Source organism: Microtus oregoni, unplaced genomic scaffold (assembly GCF_018167655.1).
Source record: "Microtus oregoni isolate MIOR12 unplaced genomic scaffold, Mior012 000063F_ref0000156, whole genome shotgun sequence".
NCBI lineage: Eukaryota > Metazoa > Chordata > Mammalia > Rodentia > Cricetidae > Microtus > Microtus oregoni.
Genome location: NW_024543873.1, coordinates 278227 through 301460, shown reverse-complemented (window position 1 = coordinate 301460; position 23234 = coordinate 278227). Strand labels below are relative to the sequence as shown.

At 43.8% G+C, this 23234-nt stretch overlaps 1 protein-coding gene across 1 annotated transcript; it reads right to left on the bottom strand.

The window, feature by feature from the left end:
• On the bottom strand, positions 1 to 8209 carry LOC121439878 (paired mesoderm homeobox protein 1-like). The gene is made up of 3 exons (XM_041640494.1): positions 7794 to 8209; positions 6620 to 6665; positions 1 to 96 (listed from the first exon to the last, which is right to left on the bottom strand). Exons 1-3 carry the CDS (start codon positions 8207 to 8209, stop codon positions 1 to 3), a joined length of 558 nt encoding a protein of 185 aa, XP_041496428.1.
• Between the last annotated feature and the right edge of the window lie 15025 nt (positions 8210 to 23234).

Genomic DNA, 23234 nt, shown 5'->3' with positions numbered 1-23234 from the left:
TTACTGCAAGGTGTCCTGGCCATCAGCAGATGGACACTGGAGAATCTGAGACTGCTGATGTTTCCTGTATTGGCCTCTTCTTTTCTTAAACCAGCTCTGCAATAACTTGGTGAAAGAGATGGCTTTAGTGTATTCAACAGTCAGTATCACAAGTGGAAAACACAACTCTGTGTAACAGTAAATGCCAGTGAGCCTTTAGATTGACCAGACTTTTCTAACCAAGGACACACAAAATCCTATGCAACCCCAGCCCTGGAAGTCGGAATTCAGAACAACCGGAAATGGAAAATTCATTAGCTAGTACCTTTCCTGTCTTATGCCCTTTCAAGGAAATGGGAAATATGGCTCTAAGAAAGAGAACGGGGATCAGTAAATCAGGATATGGAGAAGACCAGATATCAAAGTGTCTTTAGGTATTACAATCTACACACTCTCTGCCGAGGAAAAGGTACCTCATCATTCCCTTGAATTATCTGACTTACTTGAACTACTGCTTAGAATAATGATATCTCCCCTGACTCCCTCGAAAGTCACACCCCACTGCATGAATTCTTGTCTATGTAATCCTCATGATATTTGCCTATAATAGAGAAGATGGGCGAGCTCATATTTGGCCTTGAATCTATATTAACAAAGGCCAAATGGGTCCTAATTCTGGTTTCCTTTGAATAGGTGCAGGAACAGCTGAAACAACTGCCATAGATTATTCAAATTTGATTGTTTGAGATGATCCCAAGATTTCTGATCTAAGTTGAAGAGCCAGAAAGCTGAATATATTACTAATTTCTTTTACTGTGACCCTGTACTATTTTATCCATGAAAGATCTACAAAAATGCAGGGTCCTTGCTGGGTGACTGTGGAGGTTTCTATGTCTTCCCATAGAGGCCTCTAATCTCCTATGCACAGGAAAGGAAGCTGCTGCGAAGTGATGGGCCAATGCCTGGGCCAAGTCTGGTTTACAGCAGGCTTCCTGAAAATTCAGCAGCCTATTGGTCTAAGAGAGGAGAGGAGTGTGAAGATGAGGTGTTGGGAATGGGCTGCCAGTGCCCTGGAGTGCATACATGAGTAACTGCTTTTTAAATAAGTAGAGGAGAAAGGACTGGGGAATGATGAGGAAGGAAGGTGGAAAGGGTAAGTGAGGGGACAAGAATAGTCAATAGAAAGAAGAAACAAAGCAGAAGATAGGAGAAGGGGAAGAGGAAAAGGAAGGGAGAGAGAAAAGCTCAAAGGAAGGAAAGAAAGAAGACACAGATCAGGACACTGTTATCAATCTCTGGTGACTGGATCCCTATAGCTTAGTGTCAGCATTAACTGGACCATTGATTCTTGTCCTGCTCAGCCTAATGGTAGAACCCTGCATCTTCACCTGCATGGCCAACTGCCTCAAACAGAAAATTACTGGTCCCTAGAAACAACTATGACCTCATAGAACAGGATGAGTCAATAATTTGACTCATGCCCTGTAATCTCGTGGGAAATGTGACACTTTAAGCCAGTGAAGAGGTTCCTCCATCTTCTATTCTTGTTGAGGCCATTACAGGTAGAAATAGACTTTGACTCTGTCATGGAGAATCCCACGGGAAATTAATTACGTCTACTCTAGGGACCAGAGATCAGGGATATACTAGCTAACTTAGCTGTGGTAAAACTTCCTGTTTGTATGAACCCCTCCACCAGCTAGCTGCTATCTTAGCTTCAGTAAACATCTTGATTCAAACTGCTTACTAGTGCACAGGCATCTGCATCTGCCGATCTAGATGCTAGGACATCTAGGTTTTAAGATGCCCTTACAACCCCCATGTTCTGGACAGCTGGGGCCATGCCTACGTGCACAGATACCTGGGTGTCATCCTAGTCAGCTGGAATAAAGACTTTCCATTAGCTAGAGACCATGTGAGTGGTCATCTCTGCTCACAACTATGGAGTGCTCTATCCTAATTGGAATGTCTTCATAACCTCCTCCCTTCAAGGCTCAGGGATCAAAGCAGAAGAACAAGCAGAAAAACTGGAATATACAAAGGTGCTGGATGACTCTAAAGGAACAAAAATCTATTTTCTGTACAAAAGGTCAAAAACCAAAATGAAGTCAACACAACACACTTCAACAATTCACTTGATTGTACTGCCTTGTACAGACACCTCAATCCTAACTCCCAGTGGGGCTCCACACAAGACGCCCATGTCAGGAAGGACAAGGGGTGCTGTGAGATTCACCACTTAGGATAGTGGGATACCTGCTTCCTACTTCCCCTCACTGTCAGAAAACAGTCTCCTTCTCTCCCTATCTCCTCCTTTGCCTCATGCTCTTCCTCCTCCTCATTCCTTCTCTTTTTTGTCCTTCCAGCATCTTCTCCTTCTGTTCCAGTGTTTCTGGATCTCCTCTGACATATTTTTCTTATCTAAACACATAATTTCTCCCAGGTGAACTGCTTTACTCTCATGATTTCAGCTCACCATTTATAGATGGACGGCTTCTTATTGCTCCAGCACCTTAAGGAGGTGGGGTGATTACAAGGAATCACACTTGCCAAAAGAGTGTGCAAAGTCACAGCCTATCCCCAGCTCAAACAAACAAACAAACAAACAAACAAACAAACATCCTTCCCAAAGTGTTATTAGAGCTAACACTACTCCAAGGGAGGCCTGCACAGAGATGTGATGTTGTCATCTAAAGGATTAGGGAAATGAGCCAATTCAGACAATTCATTCAGATATCTTGGGACTCCCTGCTTCCATCATGTAGGTAATAAGGGTAGGTTACTGTCACCTATGGACTTTTGCCCTCCCCCTCTTCCATGCCCTCTAAATTTTTCTGGGCTCAGAACAAAAGCTGTGGTCTCAGTAAGAGTTGAAGCTTGATAGTGATGCCCTACTTCTTGTCAACATGAAGAGCATCCTGGGCTCTGTTCTTATACCAGGAGATCCAACGTTTTTAGGCTGAACCTCCAGTCAGGAATGTGATCTGTAACAATGTGGAGAGCAGTTAACAAAACCGCCTCTTCCTTAATACATGACATCTAGAGCTTAAGTGAATAAACCTCTAGAGCTACAGTGCATCAGCCTCTTTAATCCTGCAATGCATCAGATTCTGGAATGTCAGTGAATCAGACTCTCTGGATCTTCAGTGCTTCAGCCTCTAGAGCTTCAGTACATCAGTCTCTCTGGAGCTGCAGTACATCAGCATCTCTAGAGCTACAGTGCATCAGCATCTCGAGAACTTCCATGCATCAGCCTCTCGGTAGCTACACTGCATTAACCTCTAGAGCTGCAGTACATTAGCCTCTCTGGATCTGCAGGTCATCATCCTCCAGAGTTTCAGTATATTGGCCTTTCTGGAGCTGCAGTGCTTCAACCTCTAGAGCTGCAGTGCTTGACATCTAGAGCTGAAGTGAATGAGCCTCTAGAGCTGCAATGCATCAGCCTGTCTAATCCTGCAGTGCATCAGTTTCTCTAACGACAGTGCATCAGCCTCTTTGGAGCTGTAGTGCATCAGCCCCTAGAGCGGCAGTAAATAGTCCTCTCTGGAGCAGCAGTGAATCAGGCTAGATAGCTGCAGTTCATAAGCTTCTCTGGAGCTGCAGTGAAATCAGCCTCTAGAGCTGCAGTGCTTCAGCCTTTCTGGAGCTGAATTGCATCAGCCTCTCTGGAGCTACAGTGCATCAGCTTTTCTGGAGCTGCATTGAATCTGCCTCTCTAGAGCAGGAGTGCATCAGCCTCTAGAACTGCACTTGATCAGACTCTCTGGACTTGCAGTTCATCGACCTCTCTGGAGATGCAGTGCATCATCAGTCCCTCTAGAGCTGCAGTACAAATGGCTCTGGACTGATAGTCCATCCGTCTCTCTAGAGATGTAGTGCATCATCAGTCTCTCTAGAGCTGCAGTACAAATGGCTCTGGAGTGATAGTCCATCAGTCTCTCTGGAGCTGCAGTAAGTCTGCCTCTATGGAGCTGGAGTGCATCAGCCTCTAGGTCTGCAGTGTATATGTGTCTTCAGAGCTGCCTCACATCAGTCTCTGGGGCTGCAGCACCTCTGTCTCTCTGGAGCAGAAGTACAGGGTCCTGTAAGCTTGAAAGCAGGAGAATTCCTCACTCCTTCAGCTTTTCTTATCCAATCACTCTCTCCATCCTGGGGGAATCTCCCTCTTCTCTACCAGTTTCTCCAACCTGAGCCTGGTCCTACTGTAGTTTACACGTTGTGGTGTTAGGATGTCAGTCATCAGGGGCTCCTAGGCAGGAATGCTATTCTGCACAAGCTACTGCTGCAGGTAGGGAATTTGCTTACATCAAGACTGCCCTGATCCATGCTGAAGGAAGTTAGCATGAATAGCACTCTGCACTGCTTTTCCCCTTTCTCATTTGCTATGGAGCAGTCAGTTTCTCTGGGCTCATGGCCTCAGCTTTTATCCCATGATCTAAACATTAGTCTTTAATGTCTGGAGGAAAGAAATTCATTTGAAAATAAGATAGCTACAGCTCTTTCTTCAAGTGAGCTCTATCTTTTTCCACATTCCAAAAAACCCACATGTTCAACATAGTCTCCTTTAAAGAAAAGGAATACTTTCAGATTTCAAGTTAGTCAACAGAAGACACACTTGACCGTGGCTTGGCACCTTTGCTTTTTATGTATTTGCAAACAAATAAAAATTTGCAAAGGTGTCTGATCTGCATGTGTATCTATGTGCAAATGCACACTCGTGCATGCAGAGGACCAAGGTCAGAGTCAAGCATCTTCTTAGCTTGGTCCCCACCTGATTTACACTGGCAGGGTTGTCCATGAACCTCAGCTCAGCGACGGACCTAATCTAGGTCTCCCTAAGGATCCGCAGTCTCTGCCTCCTGAATAAGAGATTCTGACTACAGTGTGAGCTGACACCTGCTAAACTTTATGCTGAGGGTCCCAACTCAGATCTTCAGACTCATGTGGCAAGAGCTTTATCCTTCGGGCCCTCTCCTCAGTACCAACCTGCATTTTGACATTCTATAACTTCACCTGATCCCGTTCTCTTTACTCGATTAACTTAAATGAGCTCAATGTTATTCTTTTTGTTTAATTGTAACAAAATTAACTCTTTAAAGCTGTGAGCCCCATACATGTCATAACACTGACATGACAATTTTGCATTGTTTTTAGATAATCTAAACACAGCATGGGGGAACATGAAGGTTCAACTTTGCTGCTTTCCACATTGGCTTTCCACACAATTACAAAGGTGGAGGGCCAACCATTTGCACTTGTGAGTGTCTTCCCACATGACTCTTGGACAAATTAAACACAGATAAGTTATGAAACACTGAATATCTCTCTGGCCTTACTTAATCCACACTTATAACTAAGTGTTTCTTTGTTGAAACAGAGCCCTGTTTTACTCCTACTGCTTGCTACATCAATTAGAATGTCCCCAAGGTCACTTAGAGTCCTACTACAACAGTACATATAAGTACCCTGAAATGACCTGAGTGTCCGGACTTCAGTATTAATCACTGTACACATACCAGTAAACATTTATGTTTTCCTATATGCATGACCATATAATACTCAATGCTCTCTATATATATGATGTTCCCATACTGATTCTAAGTGTTCTGTGAATCTCAAATGGCTGAAAGACATTTGAGGAAATGTTCAACATCTTTAGTCATCTGAGAAATGCAAATCAAAACAACTCTGTGTCCCATCTTACACCTATAAGAATGGCCATGATCAAAACACAGATGACAACTTATTCTGGGGAGTATTTGGGGTAAAGGGAACACTCCTGCATTGGTGGTGGGAGTGTAAACTTGTACAGCCACTTTGGAAGTAAGTATGGCGATTTCACTGAAAACAAGGAAACAATCCACCTCCACGCCCAGCAATACTACTGTTGGTTATATACCCCCAAACACTCAATCACACCACAAGAACACCAGCTCAAATATGTTCATAGCAGCATTATTCATAAGAGCGAGAGCCTGGAAACAACCTAGATGGCCTTCAGTCAAAGAATGGATGAAGAAAAAGTACATGTGCACAACAGTAAAAAAAAAATGACTTCTTGAAATTTGCAGGCAAATGGATAGATCTGGAAAACACCATATTGGGTGATGTAACTCAGAAACAGAAAGACAAATATAATATTTACTCACTCATAAGTGGTTTTAACACATAAAGCAAAGAAAACCAGCAATACCGGGAAACCAAGACAACAAAGAGGACCCTGAGACAGGCATAAATGGATCTACTTAGGAGGTAGGAAAAGACAAGATCTCGTAAGTAAACTGGGAGTGTGGCGGTCACAGGACATAGAGACTGGGAGAAGGGAAAAGGGAGGGGAGCAGAGAAAAATATAAAGCTCAATAAAGACAATTAAATAAAATAAAAATGCTAAAAAATTGTGTGCATTTTTTAGTTTTTTTTTTTCAATTAAGAGACTACAATGTCTCCAATAATGGGAAAAGACTTAATGGCTGCCCGTTCCATTTTAACTCTGGAAAACTTCAACACTCAGTGCTCAGTTACTATCATAACCCAGACAAGGACACCTCTCACCCACGGATGCTTTTCATATTGGGTACAAGAACATGGACCATGACCTGAAGCAGAGTGCCCTGCCCAAAGTCTTTTCGGATTTACTGACCTGCACTCTGGATTCTCCCAGGAACAAGCGCTTTGCAAGGTCCTTTCTGAGAGAAGAAGATGGAAATTGGAGCTGTTAGTGAAATACAGCATTTCAGCTTGGCAAGATGAATAGACTTCTGGAAATTCATCACAGGCCAACACAAAACTATGTAGAGAAGGTGAGACCTAAAGTATGAAAGCGGCTTTTCAATGATCTCTATTTTATTTTATAAAAATAACCACATTGAGCAGGGCGGTGGTGGCACACACCTTTAATCCCAGCACTCAGGAGGCAGAGGCAGGGAAATCTCTGTGAGTTCGAGTCCAGCCTGTTCTACAAGAGCTAGCTCCAGGACAGGCTCCAAAGCTACAGAGAAACCCTGTCTCAAGAAACGAAATAAATAAATAACCACATTAATTGACATAAGGTGGATATGCTATAGTAGTAGAGGGATTACTTAGAAACCACTAGGTCTTTTTTATTTATTAATTTACTTATTTATTAAAGATTTCTGTATCTTCTTCGCCACCGCCTCCCATTTCCCTCCTCCTCCCCCAATCAAGTCCCCCTCCTTCGTCAGCCCAACGAGCAATCAGGGTTACCTGACCTGTGGGAAGTCCAAGGACCACCCACCTCCATCCAGGTCTAATAAGTTGAGCATTCAAACTGCCTAGGCTCCCACAAAGCCAGTACGTGCAGTAGGATCAAAAACCCATTGCCATTGTTCTTGAGTTCTCAGTAGTCCTCATTGTCCGCTATGTTCAGCGAGTCCGGTTTTATCCTAGGCTTTATCAGACCAAGGCCAGCTGGCCTTGGTGAGTTCCCAATAGAACATCTTGAGTACAATTCCCATTATAAAACGGGGGCCATGAAGAAGAAGAGGATAAGAAGGAGGATGAAAAAAAAAACAAAAAGAAAACTTAAAGAAGAAATTGAGAGGCATCAACCAACACTAGATAGATAGATAGATAGATAGATAGATAGATAGATAGACAAATAGATAAATATAGATATAGATACAGATATAGATGTTGACTTTGACCTCTTAAAACATACTTCCCATACTCAGGAACTAAACAGAGACTTCATGCTTGAGGCTCATAGCAGACAGGGCTCATGGTGTGAAGAACACACCTCCTAATGAGATGCTGATGGATGGGAGCTGGAACAGCTATTGAAACAAGTGACATACCTTATGATCTCATCAGGGTACTTAGTTTTTTCAAAAACATCTTCCAACTCATTCAGCTGCCTGGGTGTGAGACCAAACTGGATCCTTGGCCTTGTGCGCCGGACCTGGGGCACTCTGCCAGCAGCCACATTCTCTTGCTCCTTCAACTGTGGGTTTCTGTAACCTTGGTGGCTCCCATGGCTCTCATGCCTGATGTCATCACCAACGTAGTTGAAATTAGCAACGTGGGTCACATCATCCTTGTAGTGTGGGATGCCCTGGTTCTTTGGTTTGTCGGAACCTTTTAGAGAACCTTCACCATAGATGACACTTTCTGTTGCTGCAGTGGCCCCGTGTTCAAAATCAAGGCTCCCCTCAATTTCATTTTCATACAGTTTGTAGACATTGGCTTCCACATGTTGGGATTGGAAAGCCATGATGAGACCTAAAAGAGAGTAGTGTCATCTCCATAAATGCTTTGTGGATTGAAATGACTTTGCAGCATGTAGGTTTTAGCAAGATTCACATCTGTCCTCTTTCCATCACACAACCCCTATAGGAGATACGTGCCCACTGAAGGTGGCTCTAGGGAGCATGTGCAGAATGGATCTAACATGGATCCAACCAAGTACACCAAAGCCTCGAGGAATGGAGTGGAAGAGAAAGAAAGCTGTTGCAGGTGCACAAGTAGGGATGAGGACATGCATTTACACCGAGCACATGGCCTCTGGGTGAACCCCTGGAGAAGTCTAGCTTCTGTATCTCACTGGGTGCACACTGCAAGATCTGGGAATTAAGTGGACATGGTTATGTCAGCTAGTGTTTGTGCCAGTTTCCTTGAGAGGACATTGAAAACACACCAACACTGTCCTCTACCTGAAGGAGTGCCATGCTTGTGAAGTGGAGTTTATGTATCATTCTGGGGGGACAAGTCGCTGCAAAACACTTGACGTCACCATTGAAACAATGAAAATGCTCCAGATGGTTTATTGGGAATCTCCATCAGAGTCACTGTACGATGTCCTGCCCAGTACTTCTCATGTCTGACTAGGCTGACACTGTGTGGGTCTCTGCCCTTTTCACAGTGCCAGCAAACTCCTGAAGCTGAGAGTGCTCTGTAACAGTATTGAGCTGAGAAAGCACCATATATACAGTAAGTATACAAAAGTGAAATAACCTCGGGCTAGCTTCCATTCAAACAATTAATATTCTCAAAGAAATTTCCTCAGTGTGCTGAGATGTTGGAAAATATCAAGAGGATCTCAATAAGAAAATGTAGTCCTTCACCCAGAGACTGATGGAAACAGATGCAGAACTATAAACACTGGTGAAGCTCAGAAAATCCTGTGGAAGAGGTGGAGAAAGGATTGTGGGACACAGAGAGGGCAAGGGCACCAAAAGAGAAACCACAGAATTTACTAACCTAGGTCCAGAGGGGATCACAGAGACTCGGCTGCCATCCAGAGAGCTTGCAAGGGACTGACCTAGGCCCTCTACCCATGTTTTACAGTTGTGTAAATTATGGTCTTGGTCTTCTGGTGGGGCTCCTAACAGTAGGGATGTCTCTGACCCTGTGATCTGCTTTGGGAACCTTATCCTCCTACTGTATTGCCTTACGCAAACTTAGTAGGAAATGAGGTGCCTAGTCTTACTGCAACTTGATATGCCACAGATGGCTGATATACATGGGAGACCCGCTCTTTTATGAAAAGAGAAGAAGTGGATGGGGGGGAAGAGGCAGGTTAGTAGAAGGGTCTGGGAAGAGAGAAAGAATGGAGAGGAAATGTGATTGGGAAAATAATTAATTAATAAAAAGAAAACTAGAGTTTAACATTGCTTTTAAAAATTAATATTAAGGGGATGGCTTAAAGGTTAAGGGCACTGCCTGTTCTTCTAGATGTCCTGAGTTCAATTCCCATGAACCACATGGTGGATCACAACCGTCTATAATGAGATCTGGTGCCCTCTTCTGGCATGAAGGCATGCATGCAGGGAGAACACTGTACATGTGATAAATAAACAAATCTAAAAATTAATATTAAATTTATTAAAGGTACAGATTAAGAAATCTAAAGAAATGCTTGTAGGGCAAGACCTCATGGTGATACACAGATCAATAGAAGTGGTTAAATTAGTATGTAAGAGTTAGCAAATGAGAAATTAGAACTAATGTGCCTATAATTGATCTAATTTATTTTTTTAAATAAAAGATCATTATTATTTTGTGTGCTTGTACTTTGGGTGCCTACAGGGAGCATTGGCTCTCCTGAAGCTCAACTTATAGATAGATGGTTACCAAGGTTGGTCCTGAGAACTGTACTCTGCTCCTCTGAAAGAACAACAAAATCTCTTAGCCATTTAGTCGTCTGTGCACTCTAATCACACAAATGCAATCTTTTTCTTTCTTCCTTTTAATTGTAGAACCCTAGAGCGCTGTGATATCAGGACAGCTAGCAAGATTCCTAAGGAAGTTGTAGTGCAATTATTTTGACTTATAAATGTGAAAATCAACATCTGTAAACACAAAATCATTGTCAAATACCCGTAGAGTTAGTAGCTAAGTAAATTAGGATTCCTCCTAATTGTTGAATTTATTTGTTATGTGAGTATGGACCTTTACCATTTTGTGCATGTCACAGCACATGTTTGGATGTCAGAAGACAACTTGGGAAAATCAGTTCTCTCTTTCCATCATGCACTTTCCAGAGATCAGGTTCAGGTCATCTGTGGTGCAGGAGATCCTTCTGTTTATGTGCTCCTTTCATTGGTAAATAAACAAAGAAACTCCCTTGGCATTTTGATAGTGCAGTATTTAGGTAGGCAGAGAAGACAGAACTGAATGCTGGGAGGGAGAATGCAGAGTGAGAGAAACGCCATGGAACTGCCACCAGAAATAGATGGGCTGTAACTTTGCTGGTAGGCCAAGACCTCATGGTGATACACAGATCAATAGAAGTGGGTTAAATTAATATGTAAGAGTTAGCCAATGAGAAGTTAGAGTTAATGTACATATCAGTGATATAATTAATACAGTTTCTGTGTGGTTATTTCCGGGCTAAGCAAGCTGGGCAGCCTAGAAGAACAAGCATCCCCCCTTACAACAATCAGGCTTGCCAGCAAGCATCTTTAACACGGAATCGTTGCAGAAAAACACCCCCATGGCTTTATTTTTATGTATAAGGAGTGAGGTACAGTCCGGATCCAATAACAGTATGCTTGATCAAAATCTTCAAACAACATTAAGAATACCTAACCCAGATAAGATGGCAAACATCTTCAATACCAGCACTTGAAAGTTAGAGGCAGGTGAATATCTGTGAATTAAAGGGCAGCCTAGTCTGCAAGGGCAAGATCCAGAGAAAGCTCCAAAAACTACAGAGAAACCATGTCTCAAAAAAAAAAACATATTTTTTTTAATATTCAGGTTACTGAATATTGAGCCACACATACACTATAGAGATTCGTAAATTAGAGCAGTTTCCCCCAAGAATTCTTGACCTAAGTATATCCCATAAAATTCCCCCTAAACACCCTAATAGGAGAAAGGGTAGAATATCCACTCTGAAGACAATACTATCCTTCCTGAAGTTGTATTAGAGCCTTTTTAATATACTGTGTGTTTTTATAAAGAAGAGTTCTTTTGTAGATTTGAACTATAAAAATAAAATGCAGAGTCTCTGAGCCTGCATCCTGCTAATGCCAGAAGCTGAGGTCTTCAAGGGTGATGCCTCACACAGAAAAGCCCCTAATATGTGCATCGTGTGAGCATCAGCAGAACAGGACACACTCACCTTCCCTTTTCACTCACTGCTAGGAAATCCTTGGATTCTAACCTTTGAGAGGGAAGAGAGGGGGAAAGACAGAAGAATGGGCATAAAAGGAGTGGAATGGGCAGGCTGCTGTGAAGCAAGGAGATGCTTGACAGTGGGAGGTGGCACATGGTGCCCAGCTCCAAAGCCTGAGCTTTGTGTCTTAGGACCCTAGACGACTGTCTGATTATCAGTTAGACTGGCCTCCTGTATTGCTGCTTCACCTACTCCTTTTGCCTCTAGCTGCTGTTGTGAAACATACTTTATCTAAGGAAACAACACACATTTACTACTGCAGAAAGAAATTCTGCCCCAGACAGAAGGAACAATAATACCAGAGTCCACCTGGAGAACAAATTGCATTTATCAGACTTCCTTACAGGAATATGGGTGAGGGGTTGCTTACAGGAGAGAAATGACTCCAAGTCAGCTTTGTCACCAAAGCCTACCACGGTAGGACTGATGGCTCTCCAAATCTGGAAACCTGAGCCACACTGTGCAGTCCACAGACAGGACAGCAGGCTGCAGTCTTTCCAGACAGATCAGCTCCTCTAAGCCTCTTCCAGGCAGCTCACCTGGTCTCTGCTCCTGCTCAGCTGTTCTACTGGTCCCTTCCAGACTGCTCTGCTGGTTTGAGACTGACTCCCAGCAGTCTCTACTATTTATCTACTCTTGGGAGTACGGAGACTACTGGATCCATTCAGTGTGGGGCTCTCCCTGAAGTTACTCACAATGGGTTACTCCTTAAAGAGCTTTTCTGCTGGAGTGAATGCTTTAACCAGAGAGGACACTGCTAAGGAACTGTAGTAACAAGAGACAATGACAGAAATGTGCACTTTAGCCTCTCATGATCCTCATGACACTCTCCCCGTGACGTCACATGATACTTGGAGATCCATAGGCCCTTATACCTTTAACGTACCTGGGGACAGAGCAGAGCAAGCCACAAAGGAACTCCTGTCATCTTTGTTAAACATACATGTTTCTGACACATTTTGGATATAAGAGAGTATGTTGTTCTTCCCGGGCAACTAATCAGGTCATATTTACAGAACAAGACATTTGGGGAGCAGAAGAAGGCACAGGGGTAGGGATACACTTCCCTGTGTTCACAAAACGATCCCAGGCCATAGAACACCTAAATTTGTGGAAAGGCCAATGTTGGCCAATGATCCAGAATGTCCCAAGGACTTCATTTGAGGAATTTGCAGGCATAATTGTTGTAGACATTGACTGCAATGGCACTGGGTCCATCTGACCTGGCACAGAGAGAACAGCTTTCTATATGATGCCAAAGCCGTGGTTCTCAACCATCCTGATGGTTCAACCCTTTATACAGATACCCATGTGGTGGTGACCTACAACCATAAAATTGTTTGTTGCTACTTCATGACTATAATTTGTTATTGTGATTAATTATAATGTAAATATCTGACATGCAGGATATCTGAGAAGCAACCCCAAGTGGGTTAAACTTGTTGAGAACCACTATTCTAAGCAAAGGTGACTTTCATCTGAGTTGTATGTACCTGCTTTTCCTCAAGAGAACCTCAGGGAATTTGGGTTCATCTGGCACCTACGACATCACAGTCCACTTCAAAGTTCCACATCCCTTATCAAATACATATTTGATGCTGCCTATTTGTGCTCATGGCAACTTCACAACGAATTTTAGGAGCCAGAAGTACAATTGTTGTTTCAGAAAAAGCCAGTAGTTTTCTGGGTACTGCCAACAGTCTCCAGTTCAAATATTTTCTGATACCCACCTAGTTAGCTACCCTTAAGTTCTCATTGCAAGACACAGTGAAAATGTGTACTTGAGAAAAAATATAGTTTGCTTTCCTTGTTTCTGTGAGATGTGTGAATATTTAATTTATGTAAGGGCTTATTTATTTCTAACCCAATGGAAGTGGAAATGCTTTAAGAGAGTTGGCGCACACAATAAGTACTTGCAGTCACATTTAGGAACTATCTAGTATGTATTATTTTTGTGCTACTAAACAAACATATAACTGGAGAGACAGATCGTAAACTTGTCCTTCTAAGTGTTAAATCATATATAAATACATACACAAAAGCCAATGGTACACTAGCATTCCTTTACACACACATACACAAACACATACACACACACACACACACACACAATGAATATCTGTAAAAAAAAAAACCTACACAGATTTCCTTGGATGCTGATATGAAATTTTCTGTAATCTGTAGACTATATATTAGGTGAGGGACTAAGGCTGTATTTGAATGTCTTCTAAGCCCATCTGAGGGTATGAAATACTCTGTATTTGGCCAGTGGGATTTCTTCCATTAGTGGTTCAGGCTAGTGCTGTAGACAATATGAATCCCTTTAGAAAAAGATGGCCTATGTGGCCAGTGAGTGTAGACAGCACAGGATCTGATGTGGTAAGGAAATATTATGGAAGAGTAGAGCAGATGGAGAAGGGAAGGCTTTACAAGAAGCATTGACAGGTTCAAGAACGGAAAAGAAATGGATTGAGGATGACCAGCTGGGGAAAGGGGACAGAAACAGAGAACAGAACCTGGTATATACAATGTGGCAACTTCTATATCTCAATTTCTGCAATGAATGTTCAAGTTGCCTTCAACAAATCCTGCCAGAAAGTATGTCCGTGTCAGTAGGGGCTCAAGAATAGGGTTCCATTTAGATGAGATCGCTCCTACAATGTCATAGAACAAAAATACCCCTTTTTCACCAAAAAGGCTTCCAAGAACAAGGAATCTGGTACTGATGCCCACACAAGGTAAAGCTACAAGAGGAAAAAGTTTGCTCCCAGGAGAAGTCTATCAAAAGAAGCTAAGTATTCTAACCCATCCTCGGAGAGCCAGCCTCCCAGTTGTCTTAAGACTCCAGAGTTAAGTCCACCATGACCAGCTTCACAGAAGCTGCCTGAAGCAAGGTTTCTGGAATATGATTCATGATCGATGTCAAGTATATAGGTCAGGAGTGAAGGCTCACGTGGAAGTATGAGTACCTGGGGTCCCAGAGGAGAGGCCTAGGACCTCAGGGATGGTGAAGTTCTAACATCACAACTATGAAAGGAAAACATTGACTGAATTCTCCAGCGGTAGAAAGAGAGGCTTTTCCTGGGCGGGGCGGGGGGGAGGGTCATCCAGGCAGAAATAGGAAAAGGAGCTGAGATCAGGTTCAGGGTGGGACAAAGTCAACACAGCTTGTAGCGAATTGTCCTCTTTGGCCTAAACACTGAGCGACCAGGGCTCTGACCCCGACTGTGGAAAAGAAACAGAAGTTTAGCTTCTTCTTCTGTTATATCATGCATTTAGGGATATAACTGATGTCACTGTCACTACAATGAAGCCTGGTTGGGACTAGAGAGATGACGCAGTGCTTAAGAGTACTTGGTGCTCTTGCAGAAGACCCAGGTTCAGTTACTGTTACCAACATGGTGGGTCACAGCTGTCTAGAGCCCCATTTCCAGGGTATCCACTAACTTCTTCTGAGCTCCACGGACATTAGAAAGGAACGTAGTACACATACATACAGGCAGCCCAAACAGTCACACACATAAACTAACAGAAATAGATCTAAGAACAATGGCAACCTGGGAATGTGGAAATTCACAGTTTAAGAGAGGGTTAGAGTAGTGTCTGGAAACTCTATTCACAGAAATCCTTTCAATAAGGAAGAATTCGGTTGACTAAAGATAATAAGACTTTGACAAAGTAAGGCCAGGCTGTGCAGCCTTCTGCTGGGTGTGCACAAGGATGTGGAGGCAGAGCAGACATCGGCACTGCTAGCCTATGTGGGACGGCTCAACTGACTGAGTGTGAGCTTTGCTAAACCTGCACCAGGCAGACACAAACTCATAAGTTCAGAGTCCACTCCCAGTCTTAAAGAACTCAGGAGAGTCTGGATGTCAGGCTTCTTTCATCAATGACCTCAAGATTGATAGCAGTGAGACAAAAGAGCACTGTGTCGTAAAATTGGAGGAACATGCCAGTGAGTCTGAGGTGATAGACATGGCTGCACAGACAGGACTGTGAGGGAGAGCAGGGGGAGCAGGACACATCCTGAGAGAGAGAGAGGAAGCTGAGAATGTTCAGGAGAAGGGTGGAGAAAGGGCTGCACCCTCATGGAGTGAAGGGAGGTAAGGAAAGTGGCAGGAGGCAGGGGGAGACAAATATCAAGACTCAGAAGTGTGATGTCAGAAGCATGAAATGAGCCAAGGAGTGGGAAATAAGGTCTGAGCACAGCCCTTGCTCAGGCCATGAGCTTGGTGCTTATCCCACAAACATAAGGACTAGGAACATTAGGAATATTAGGGAAATATTGTCCCAGGTCTGGAATCACAAGCTGAAAGCATGAAGTCCCAGGGCTTCTAGACTGACCCCAGGTTACCTGTGCTTCTGGCCACTTCCTCTTTCCATTATGTTCCATTGCTCATGAGAGTTTCTATGAGCTGTGCTCAGTCCACTTAGAGGGACATATCCTGGTGTCCTCCATCCACTCTGGCTCTCACACCCCTCCTACCTCCTCTTCCATGGGGTTCCCTGAGCTCTGACGGGAGGGAATTGGTGGAGACATCCCATTAGTGCTGAGTATGAGGGACAATGAATTGGTAAAGGCACTTTCATTGGGCTATTTACAGTCCTACAGAAGTCAGCAGCTTCCATGCTGACGAGAGCTCTGAAAGTATTATCCTAGTGCTGAGACTGTCATTCAGGTAAGGTACTCTGATTGGGAGCGATGTCTGCCACTCTGCAGTGCACGTGTGGACCTCAGCATGGTGCTTCATGTATCCACCAATACCCACACTGCATGAGCTCTGTGTCCCACAGCATATGACCTGATCTGTGTTCCATTAGGGCACTTCCCGTTGCAGGCTGACTCCCAAAGCTTGGGTGTTACCTGAGCAGGGCTCCTGCAACAGAACTGGCTGACTTTCAACTCTTCCTCTGCCTTGTCCTTCTATCTAGGTGTGTGCACTGCCAGTAACTCTGCCAGGAATTCATCTCTTTGACACAATTGGTACAGTTGCTTTGTGGCCTACTACATGTTTTATTATATCCATGAAAATGATGAGGCCGAACTCCGTTGCATATATTAAGTGCCTCTCCTGAGCACAAGCCAAAGAGAAACATCATAAGGTGTAATAAGATGCAGCAACAGGGCTGAATCCATAGGTCCATCCTCCACCACTGTTGAATGGAAGGAGGTGCAAGGAAGAAAAGGTCCAAGCCAGAAAACGGAAGCTAATATAAAATCTATCTAGGTGGCGAGTTACTAGGCTTTGGGGAAGACATCAAGAGCTTTGAGGATGTGCTTCCCAGGGGAAGGAAACTGTAGTTGCTGGTACACTGGTTTGTGAAACTGAAGTAAAAGGATGCCAAAATTCTGCAAGTAATTCATGAACCCGGACGGTATCCCAGTCCTGTGCCATTGATGTTATCCCCATTCATGGTTTTGGAAGCTGTGAATGAAGCATTTCATTCAGGGTCCCAAGATATGTAGAGCTCAGGCTTTGGGATTTAGCTGCCTATTAGACAAAGCTGGCACTGCCCATCCCATTTTCTTTTTCTTATGCTGCTTCTTTCTTTGCCGTCTACTCTCTTCTTCCTCTGAAGTTATAATCCAGAGGTCTCCTAGAAAGTGCTTGGTAGTCAGTGAGAGGGGGAAACTGTTCTGAGGCCCAAGTATAAATGTCAAGTATCATCCCATGTTTCCATGTCATCAGAAAGACCCCAGCTTCCTGCACTGGCATACTGCAGACTCAGGGTCCCTGTCTCTTCATCTACTCTGCCAAATCCACAGTCAAGTAATCAACTTGTATAAACACACAGAATAAGGCATGTGACACCTTTCCGGGAAAATAATCGGTGCCTGAGCTAACCACGGGAGGAAATGGGGATGGGTCACGACTCCCCTTCCTAACAGATTCCCTAGGGTTTTCCCAGGTCTTGGAAGATTGAGCTCATTTTTAGATATATTTTAGGTTTTATTTATGTGTATGTGTGTGTGTGTTCATGTGTAAGTATTTGTACATATGTGTGGCTGTCTGCAGTGTCCAGATAAGGACACTGGATACCCTGGAGCTAGAGTAATAGGTGGTTGTCAGTTTTCTTATGTGGGCTCTGGGAGCCGAACTCGGGTCCTCTATTAGAGCAGCAAGGGCTCTTGATCACTGAACCATCTATCTATCCAGTCCCCCATTGTGCGTTTTTAGCAAAACTTTGGTGTAATTGATATAAAGACTTCCATCTTTGCACTTACTCAAAAGAAACCTCTTTCAAAAATCTAATGATTCACAGAGATTCCCAAGAGAAAAAAAAACATGAAATGATTCAAAGACATCTGCAACCAGGCACTGGGCTGAGCTCTGGGAGTTCCCCTGAGGAAGGGAGAAGGGATTGTATGAGCCAGGGGGGTCAAGGTCATGATGGAGGAACCAAAGGCACAGCTGATCTAAGCTCGTGGGTCCACATGGGCTCTGGACCCACAGTTAGGGAGCTTGCATGGACCCGACCTAGGCCCTCTGCATGTGTGGGACAATTGTGTAGCTTGCTCTGTTTGTAAGGTTCCTAGCTATGAGATCAGGAACTGTCCCTGGTGCTTAGCTGACTTTCTGGAACCTATTCCCCATGCTGGATTACCTTACCCAGCCTTTATACAGGGAGAAGAGCTTGGTCCTCCCTCAACTTGATGTGCCCTGCTATGTGCAAGTCCACAGGAGGCCCGCCCCTTTCTGGATGGAGACCGAGGAACAGTGGGTAGAAGGGAAGGGGGATAGATGGGAGTCAGGGAGGGCGAGAGGTTGAGAGGAGAGGAAGGAAAAAAAAACTGTGATCCCTATGTAAAATAAAGGGAAATGTTAACTTAAAAAGAGATTTTAGCCTCTTCCCCTGTATAAAGGACTGCAAGCTGTAATAAAGACATTAATGCTAAAAAAATAAAGAGAAAGAAAAAAATTTAAATGATTCCCTATTCTATAACTGTAAACAGATTTAGCCATTCATTTTATATCTATATTGTGTATACAGTGTAAACGGATATGACTACTGATCCCAAAATTTCTAAGAGCAAGGAAAACCCTAAGGAATCTGTCAGGAAGACTGGAATGAACCTCCCCAACTTCCAACCTTGAATAACTCTGACACCTATTCTTTTGTTGAAAACGTGTCACATGCTATATGTCATAGGCCAAGTATTATTCTAAATATTGCCTGAATATTTGTGTGTTTACCTTCAGTCAAACAGGAGTAAGGAACTAACCAAATCAATACCCTCGGTGTTAAGAGCTGATGCAAATATTTCACCTGAAATTTAACAGAAATTAAAAAATATCTGAGGTGATTATTATCATTATTATTATTTTGGCTTTTTGAAACATGATTTCTTTGTGTAACAGTCCTAGAGGTCCTGGAACTAGCTCTTCTTTTTTCTATTTGTTTTTTTTTTGTTTGTTTGTTTTTGTTTTGTATTGCTTTGTTTTTTTGACACTGGGTTTCTCCGTAGCTTTGAAGCCTGTCCTGGAACTAGCTTTTGTAGCCCAGGCTGGCCTAGAAGTCACAGAAATCTGTTTGTCTCAGCCACTATGGCCTGGCCATGTAATAACTTCTTAAGCAGATCATTTTTCTTTTGGATGAGCACATCGTTTGTTTTATTTGGACAGTGTTGTTAGCTAGAATTCTATTCCAACCCAGTCCCAAAACCTTGATGTTGTACTTGAAAAGCAATGTCTGGCTAGCATTCAGTGTGCTAACAGGCACTCCTGAACTAGCAGCCACTAAATCTGACCATGTCCACTTAGTTCTAAACCCATTCTCTGAGCCGCTAGTGCTGGGTGGCGGGTGAGGGTCACAGAAATTTTTTCATGTTCACTCGAGCATTCTGGAGTCAAGCGTGTGCCTCTGTCCCATGCTCCATTCCAAATGCTCTTGCACTTCCACACAATCCACCCGTCATCTCCTCCCTAAAACCTAGGAGGAACAGGCAGCATGTGGACACGCATTAAAGCTCATTCTGGAAGCATGCCCTAGGAGCAATATTTAACTCCATGCTACCTTTTCACACCCCCATCAGTCTCCCTCAGGTTCTCCTCATTTGGGCCACAACCATCATTTGTGAGCTAAAATGGACAGCACTTACCTCAGCAAGTGGGCAGAAGGGCCAGTGCAGTCAGTCAGGACAGCAGTGAGTGACGGGCTCGCGAGTGTACAGCTTCTTCCTGCAAGCGAGCGCCTGGACGTCGTGCGTGAGGACCCTGGAGAACTCGGGAGCATGCGCGGACCTGCGCATTGACGCATTGACGTCATCCTCTGCTCCCGTCCTCTCTTTGTTTGGTCGGTAGCCCTGCCGAGATTCTAGACCTCCAGGTCAGTCATTCCCGGGACCCGAGTACTGTTAGAGGTCCACAGTTGTAGTTATGGCCAAGAAGCTTTATTATGAGCATAAATATTATACTCGGAAAGATTATGAGGAGGAAATAGTTTGTGAGAACGAAGTTGTGGCCTCCACGTCAGCTGCGGCCATGGAGGCAGATGGTGGCCATAGCCACCCGGATTCTTCTTTGGAGCTTGACCTGGAAGAATTGAACACCTCAGAGGCTGGTGTGGCAAGGATTCCTCAGCGGCACCAGGGTCATCAAAACCTCTTCCATTTCACACCGCGCCAGATCAGAAAATTGGAACGTGTCTTTAAAAAATCCCGGGACCCAGATTTGGCTGCCAGGTATGTGGTTTGGACCAAGAGCTCCCCAACCTCCCTGGCCTCTGGCTCATGTTGAGGTGCCTTTGGTGCTTTGAGGCACTGTATTCCTTATCGTCCCTCTCCAAGTCACAGGGGCCTTCTCCTTTTGTGGTGGGCACAGGAGGATGCCCCGTGTGGAGCCTGAGCTCAGTACCAACATGTACTGCTGACATGAAGCAAATGTCCATAGTCAACACCTCTCATTCCGAGTCATATTTTAATTTCTGTGAAATATAGAGACCAGAGTTTGTGGACCCAAACATCTTACTAGCATCAAGTTCACGAGTGCTAGGTGTTTATAGTTTGTTGTGTGACCGCCTCATCTTTTCAGGGACTGTGTACCTAGCCATCAACTCCTTTTGGTTTCACTTTCCCCTCCCCTAGTGCTGTTTTTAATTTAGCATACTTTGCTCAGGATCGACTTTGACATTTATTTTTAATTTTCAATAGTTAAAATTGTTTGTCTCTATCATTTAGAAACTTTTGCAGGAGATGAATTCATTTCAAAATGAGACTGCCTCTGAGAATAAATGTTAATGCCAAGTGTGAGGGAGGACGGTGATATTTTAAAGGCATCGAATTCATGTATGTCATTGTATTGCATGTAAAACCCTGCATGATAAACATCCATGGTTGTCTTTACACAGGAAAGAACTTGCAAGAGCTCTGAAAGTGCCTGAAGCAAAACTGAAGGTCAGTGAATCCAAACAAAGCAATTGGACAGACAATCTATAGCCTTCCTTAGGCATTAGCTAGCCTTGTCCTAGGCACTTTTAAATGAATGGATTCCATTTTATTTTTTTCCCTGTTTGAATGTTGGTTTTTTTGGCACAGGGTTTCTCTGTGTAACCCTTGCTGTCCTTGAACTCATGGTTCTTTTGCCTCCACCTCCACCCCCCAAGTGCTGAGATTACAGCACTTGACAAACTGAACTTTAAATCGATTTTAACCTTAATTGAAACAGCACTACATAAAAGGGACATCATCTCTAGGTGGACAACATTCACAGCACATGGTTTTCACTGTGATGCAATTTTGGACCCCCAGCTGGCCACACACTTAGCCTCCTATGGAAATACTCCTTGCCCCTCTAACTCTTTAATTGTCCCCGTCTTTCTATTTTGTGTCTTGAATATCATGGATAAAAGTGCTACACTGAATATAGATAAAAATGATCCTAAATAGGGATGATGGTAATTAATAGTGACAACCATTAATGTTAATTTTTCTGGGATTCTGTGTGTGGCTAGCCAAACATTGCCAAATAGTTATATTAGGGTTGAGAGGAGGCATGGAGTGATAGGTATGGAGGAACAACACTTACAACACAGAGATTAATATTGTGCAGGGCAGGATTCTGGAAATCTCGCTGAAGCAGAGATAGTATTCTTCATCCTGATGCTGGAGAACTTTGTATAACATGAAAGAATATGCTGGTCAGATTTACCATGGGTGGAAGTCCCCACTGAAGTGTATATACTGCTGGAAAAAGACAAAATCATGGCCCTGTTTGCAGAGGTTGACACACAGCCGGGGCTTGCTTTTGTGAGCTGAGTAGGAAGTTCCATGTTAGGTGCCTTAAAGTGATGTCTCTTCCTCGGCTCTGGGGGTGGAAGCCAATGCTAAAACAATCTTGTCTCCCTCTGATTTTAGGTGTGGTTCGCCAACCGAAGAGCCAAAGAGAGGAGGGAAACACTCCTACTGTTAGGAAACACACCTCCTGTTGAAGACATCATCATACTTAGGGACTTTAAGGAAGATTCTTCCTAGAATGGCATCATCCTTCATTCAGGAGCCAAATGGCTAATTGGTGACCCATGTGCCCATTGCCAAGATTAACTAAAATTGAACACTCATGTTAACAACAAACACATAAGCTCCGCATGCTTTCTGGTATTTTGTAGGATAAGATGTACACTTTTCAGGAAATTCCATTTAAACAGAATGACAAAGTCTAGTTACATAGTTTAATATTTTAAGTCATGAGTGTTTCATGCATAGATGAATATTCCTAATACATGGTGATTGGGAGAAAGTTGGTCACATAAGCCTTCTTGATTCAGGCTTAGTAGATCCTCTGAACAAGTGATTCAGAAGTAATCCTGCAAACAAGAAAGCTAAGGAGAAGTTGGCACAGACGATATTGATGGTGATGAAAACTTTTATTTGGGGGATTGTACCAATACTTTTTTATTCTTAAAGAAATTAGATTTTTTGTCACACCTGTTTATGGTTTTCCTTCCTCCCAGTTCCTCCCCACTTACCCTCCAATCTGGATACATTCCCGTTTCTGCCCCTCTTTGAAAACAGCTCAGGTGGGTGGAAGCTGCCCATAGGCCTTCCTGGACCTGCTGAAGACATTCATGGGCAGGAGACGGTCACTGTGATGAGCAAATGTGTGGTGGAGAAATTGGAGGGAACGTATCAGAATGATTCATGTGCTGTAGAAAGAGGGAGAACAGAAGGAGCGAAGGGGGTGAGGAGCAGGCTGCTGTGGGCGTCCTGCTAACCACCCAGGTTTGAGGTGGTACCCAGACCTTGCCGGGCTGCTACCAAGGTTCTGTGGGTCCATGGTCCTACTGCGGGCAGGGACTGTGTGGACATGCATGGGTTGTGCCATCATCAAAGACCACTGAATGCCCTGTGTCTTTGTTTTCACCTGTTGGTGGAACATGCCACTTCACGGGCTGTACTGATCTGAGTGTCCTGCACTGCCACCGGTGCCATTGTGACATCAGGGACTCAGAATCTGCTGAAGGTCATGTCTGAGAGAGTGGCGAGGGTCTCTGTGTTGATGTCCATGGCTCCTGCTACCACTGAAGGCTATGTGTATGCCTGGCGTCTGGGCTACCACCTGAGGCCATGTTGGTGTCCCTGGGTCATGCTGCTGATGGAACCATGCCAATTTGAATACCT

Excerpts from the sequence above, each read along its gene's own strand:
- LOC121439878 (XM_041640494.1), bottom strand. The coding sequence starts at position 8,209 with ATGGCTTTCCAATCCCAACATGTGGAAGCCAATGTCTACAAACTGTAT. Across the intron at positions 6,666-7,793 it reads TACCCTGATGAGATCATAAG|AAAGGACCTTGCAAAGCGCT; the intron begins GTATGTCACTTG and ends TTCTTCTCTCAG. Across the intron at positions 97-6,619 it reads TGGGAGAATCCAGAGTGCAG|AGCTGGTTTAAGAAAAGAAG; the intron begins GTCAGTAAATCC and ends AAGTTATTGCAG.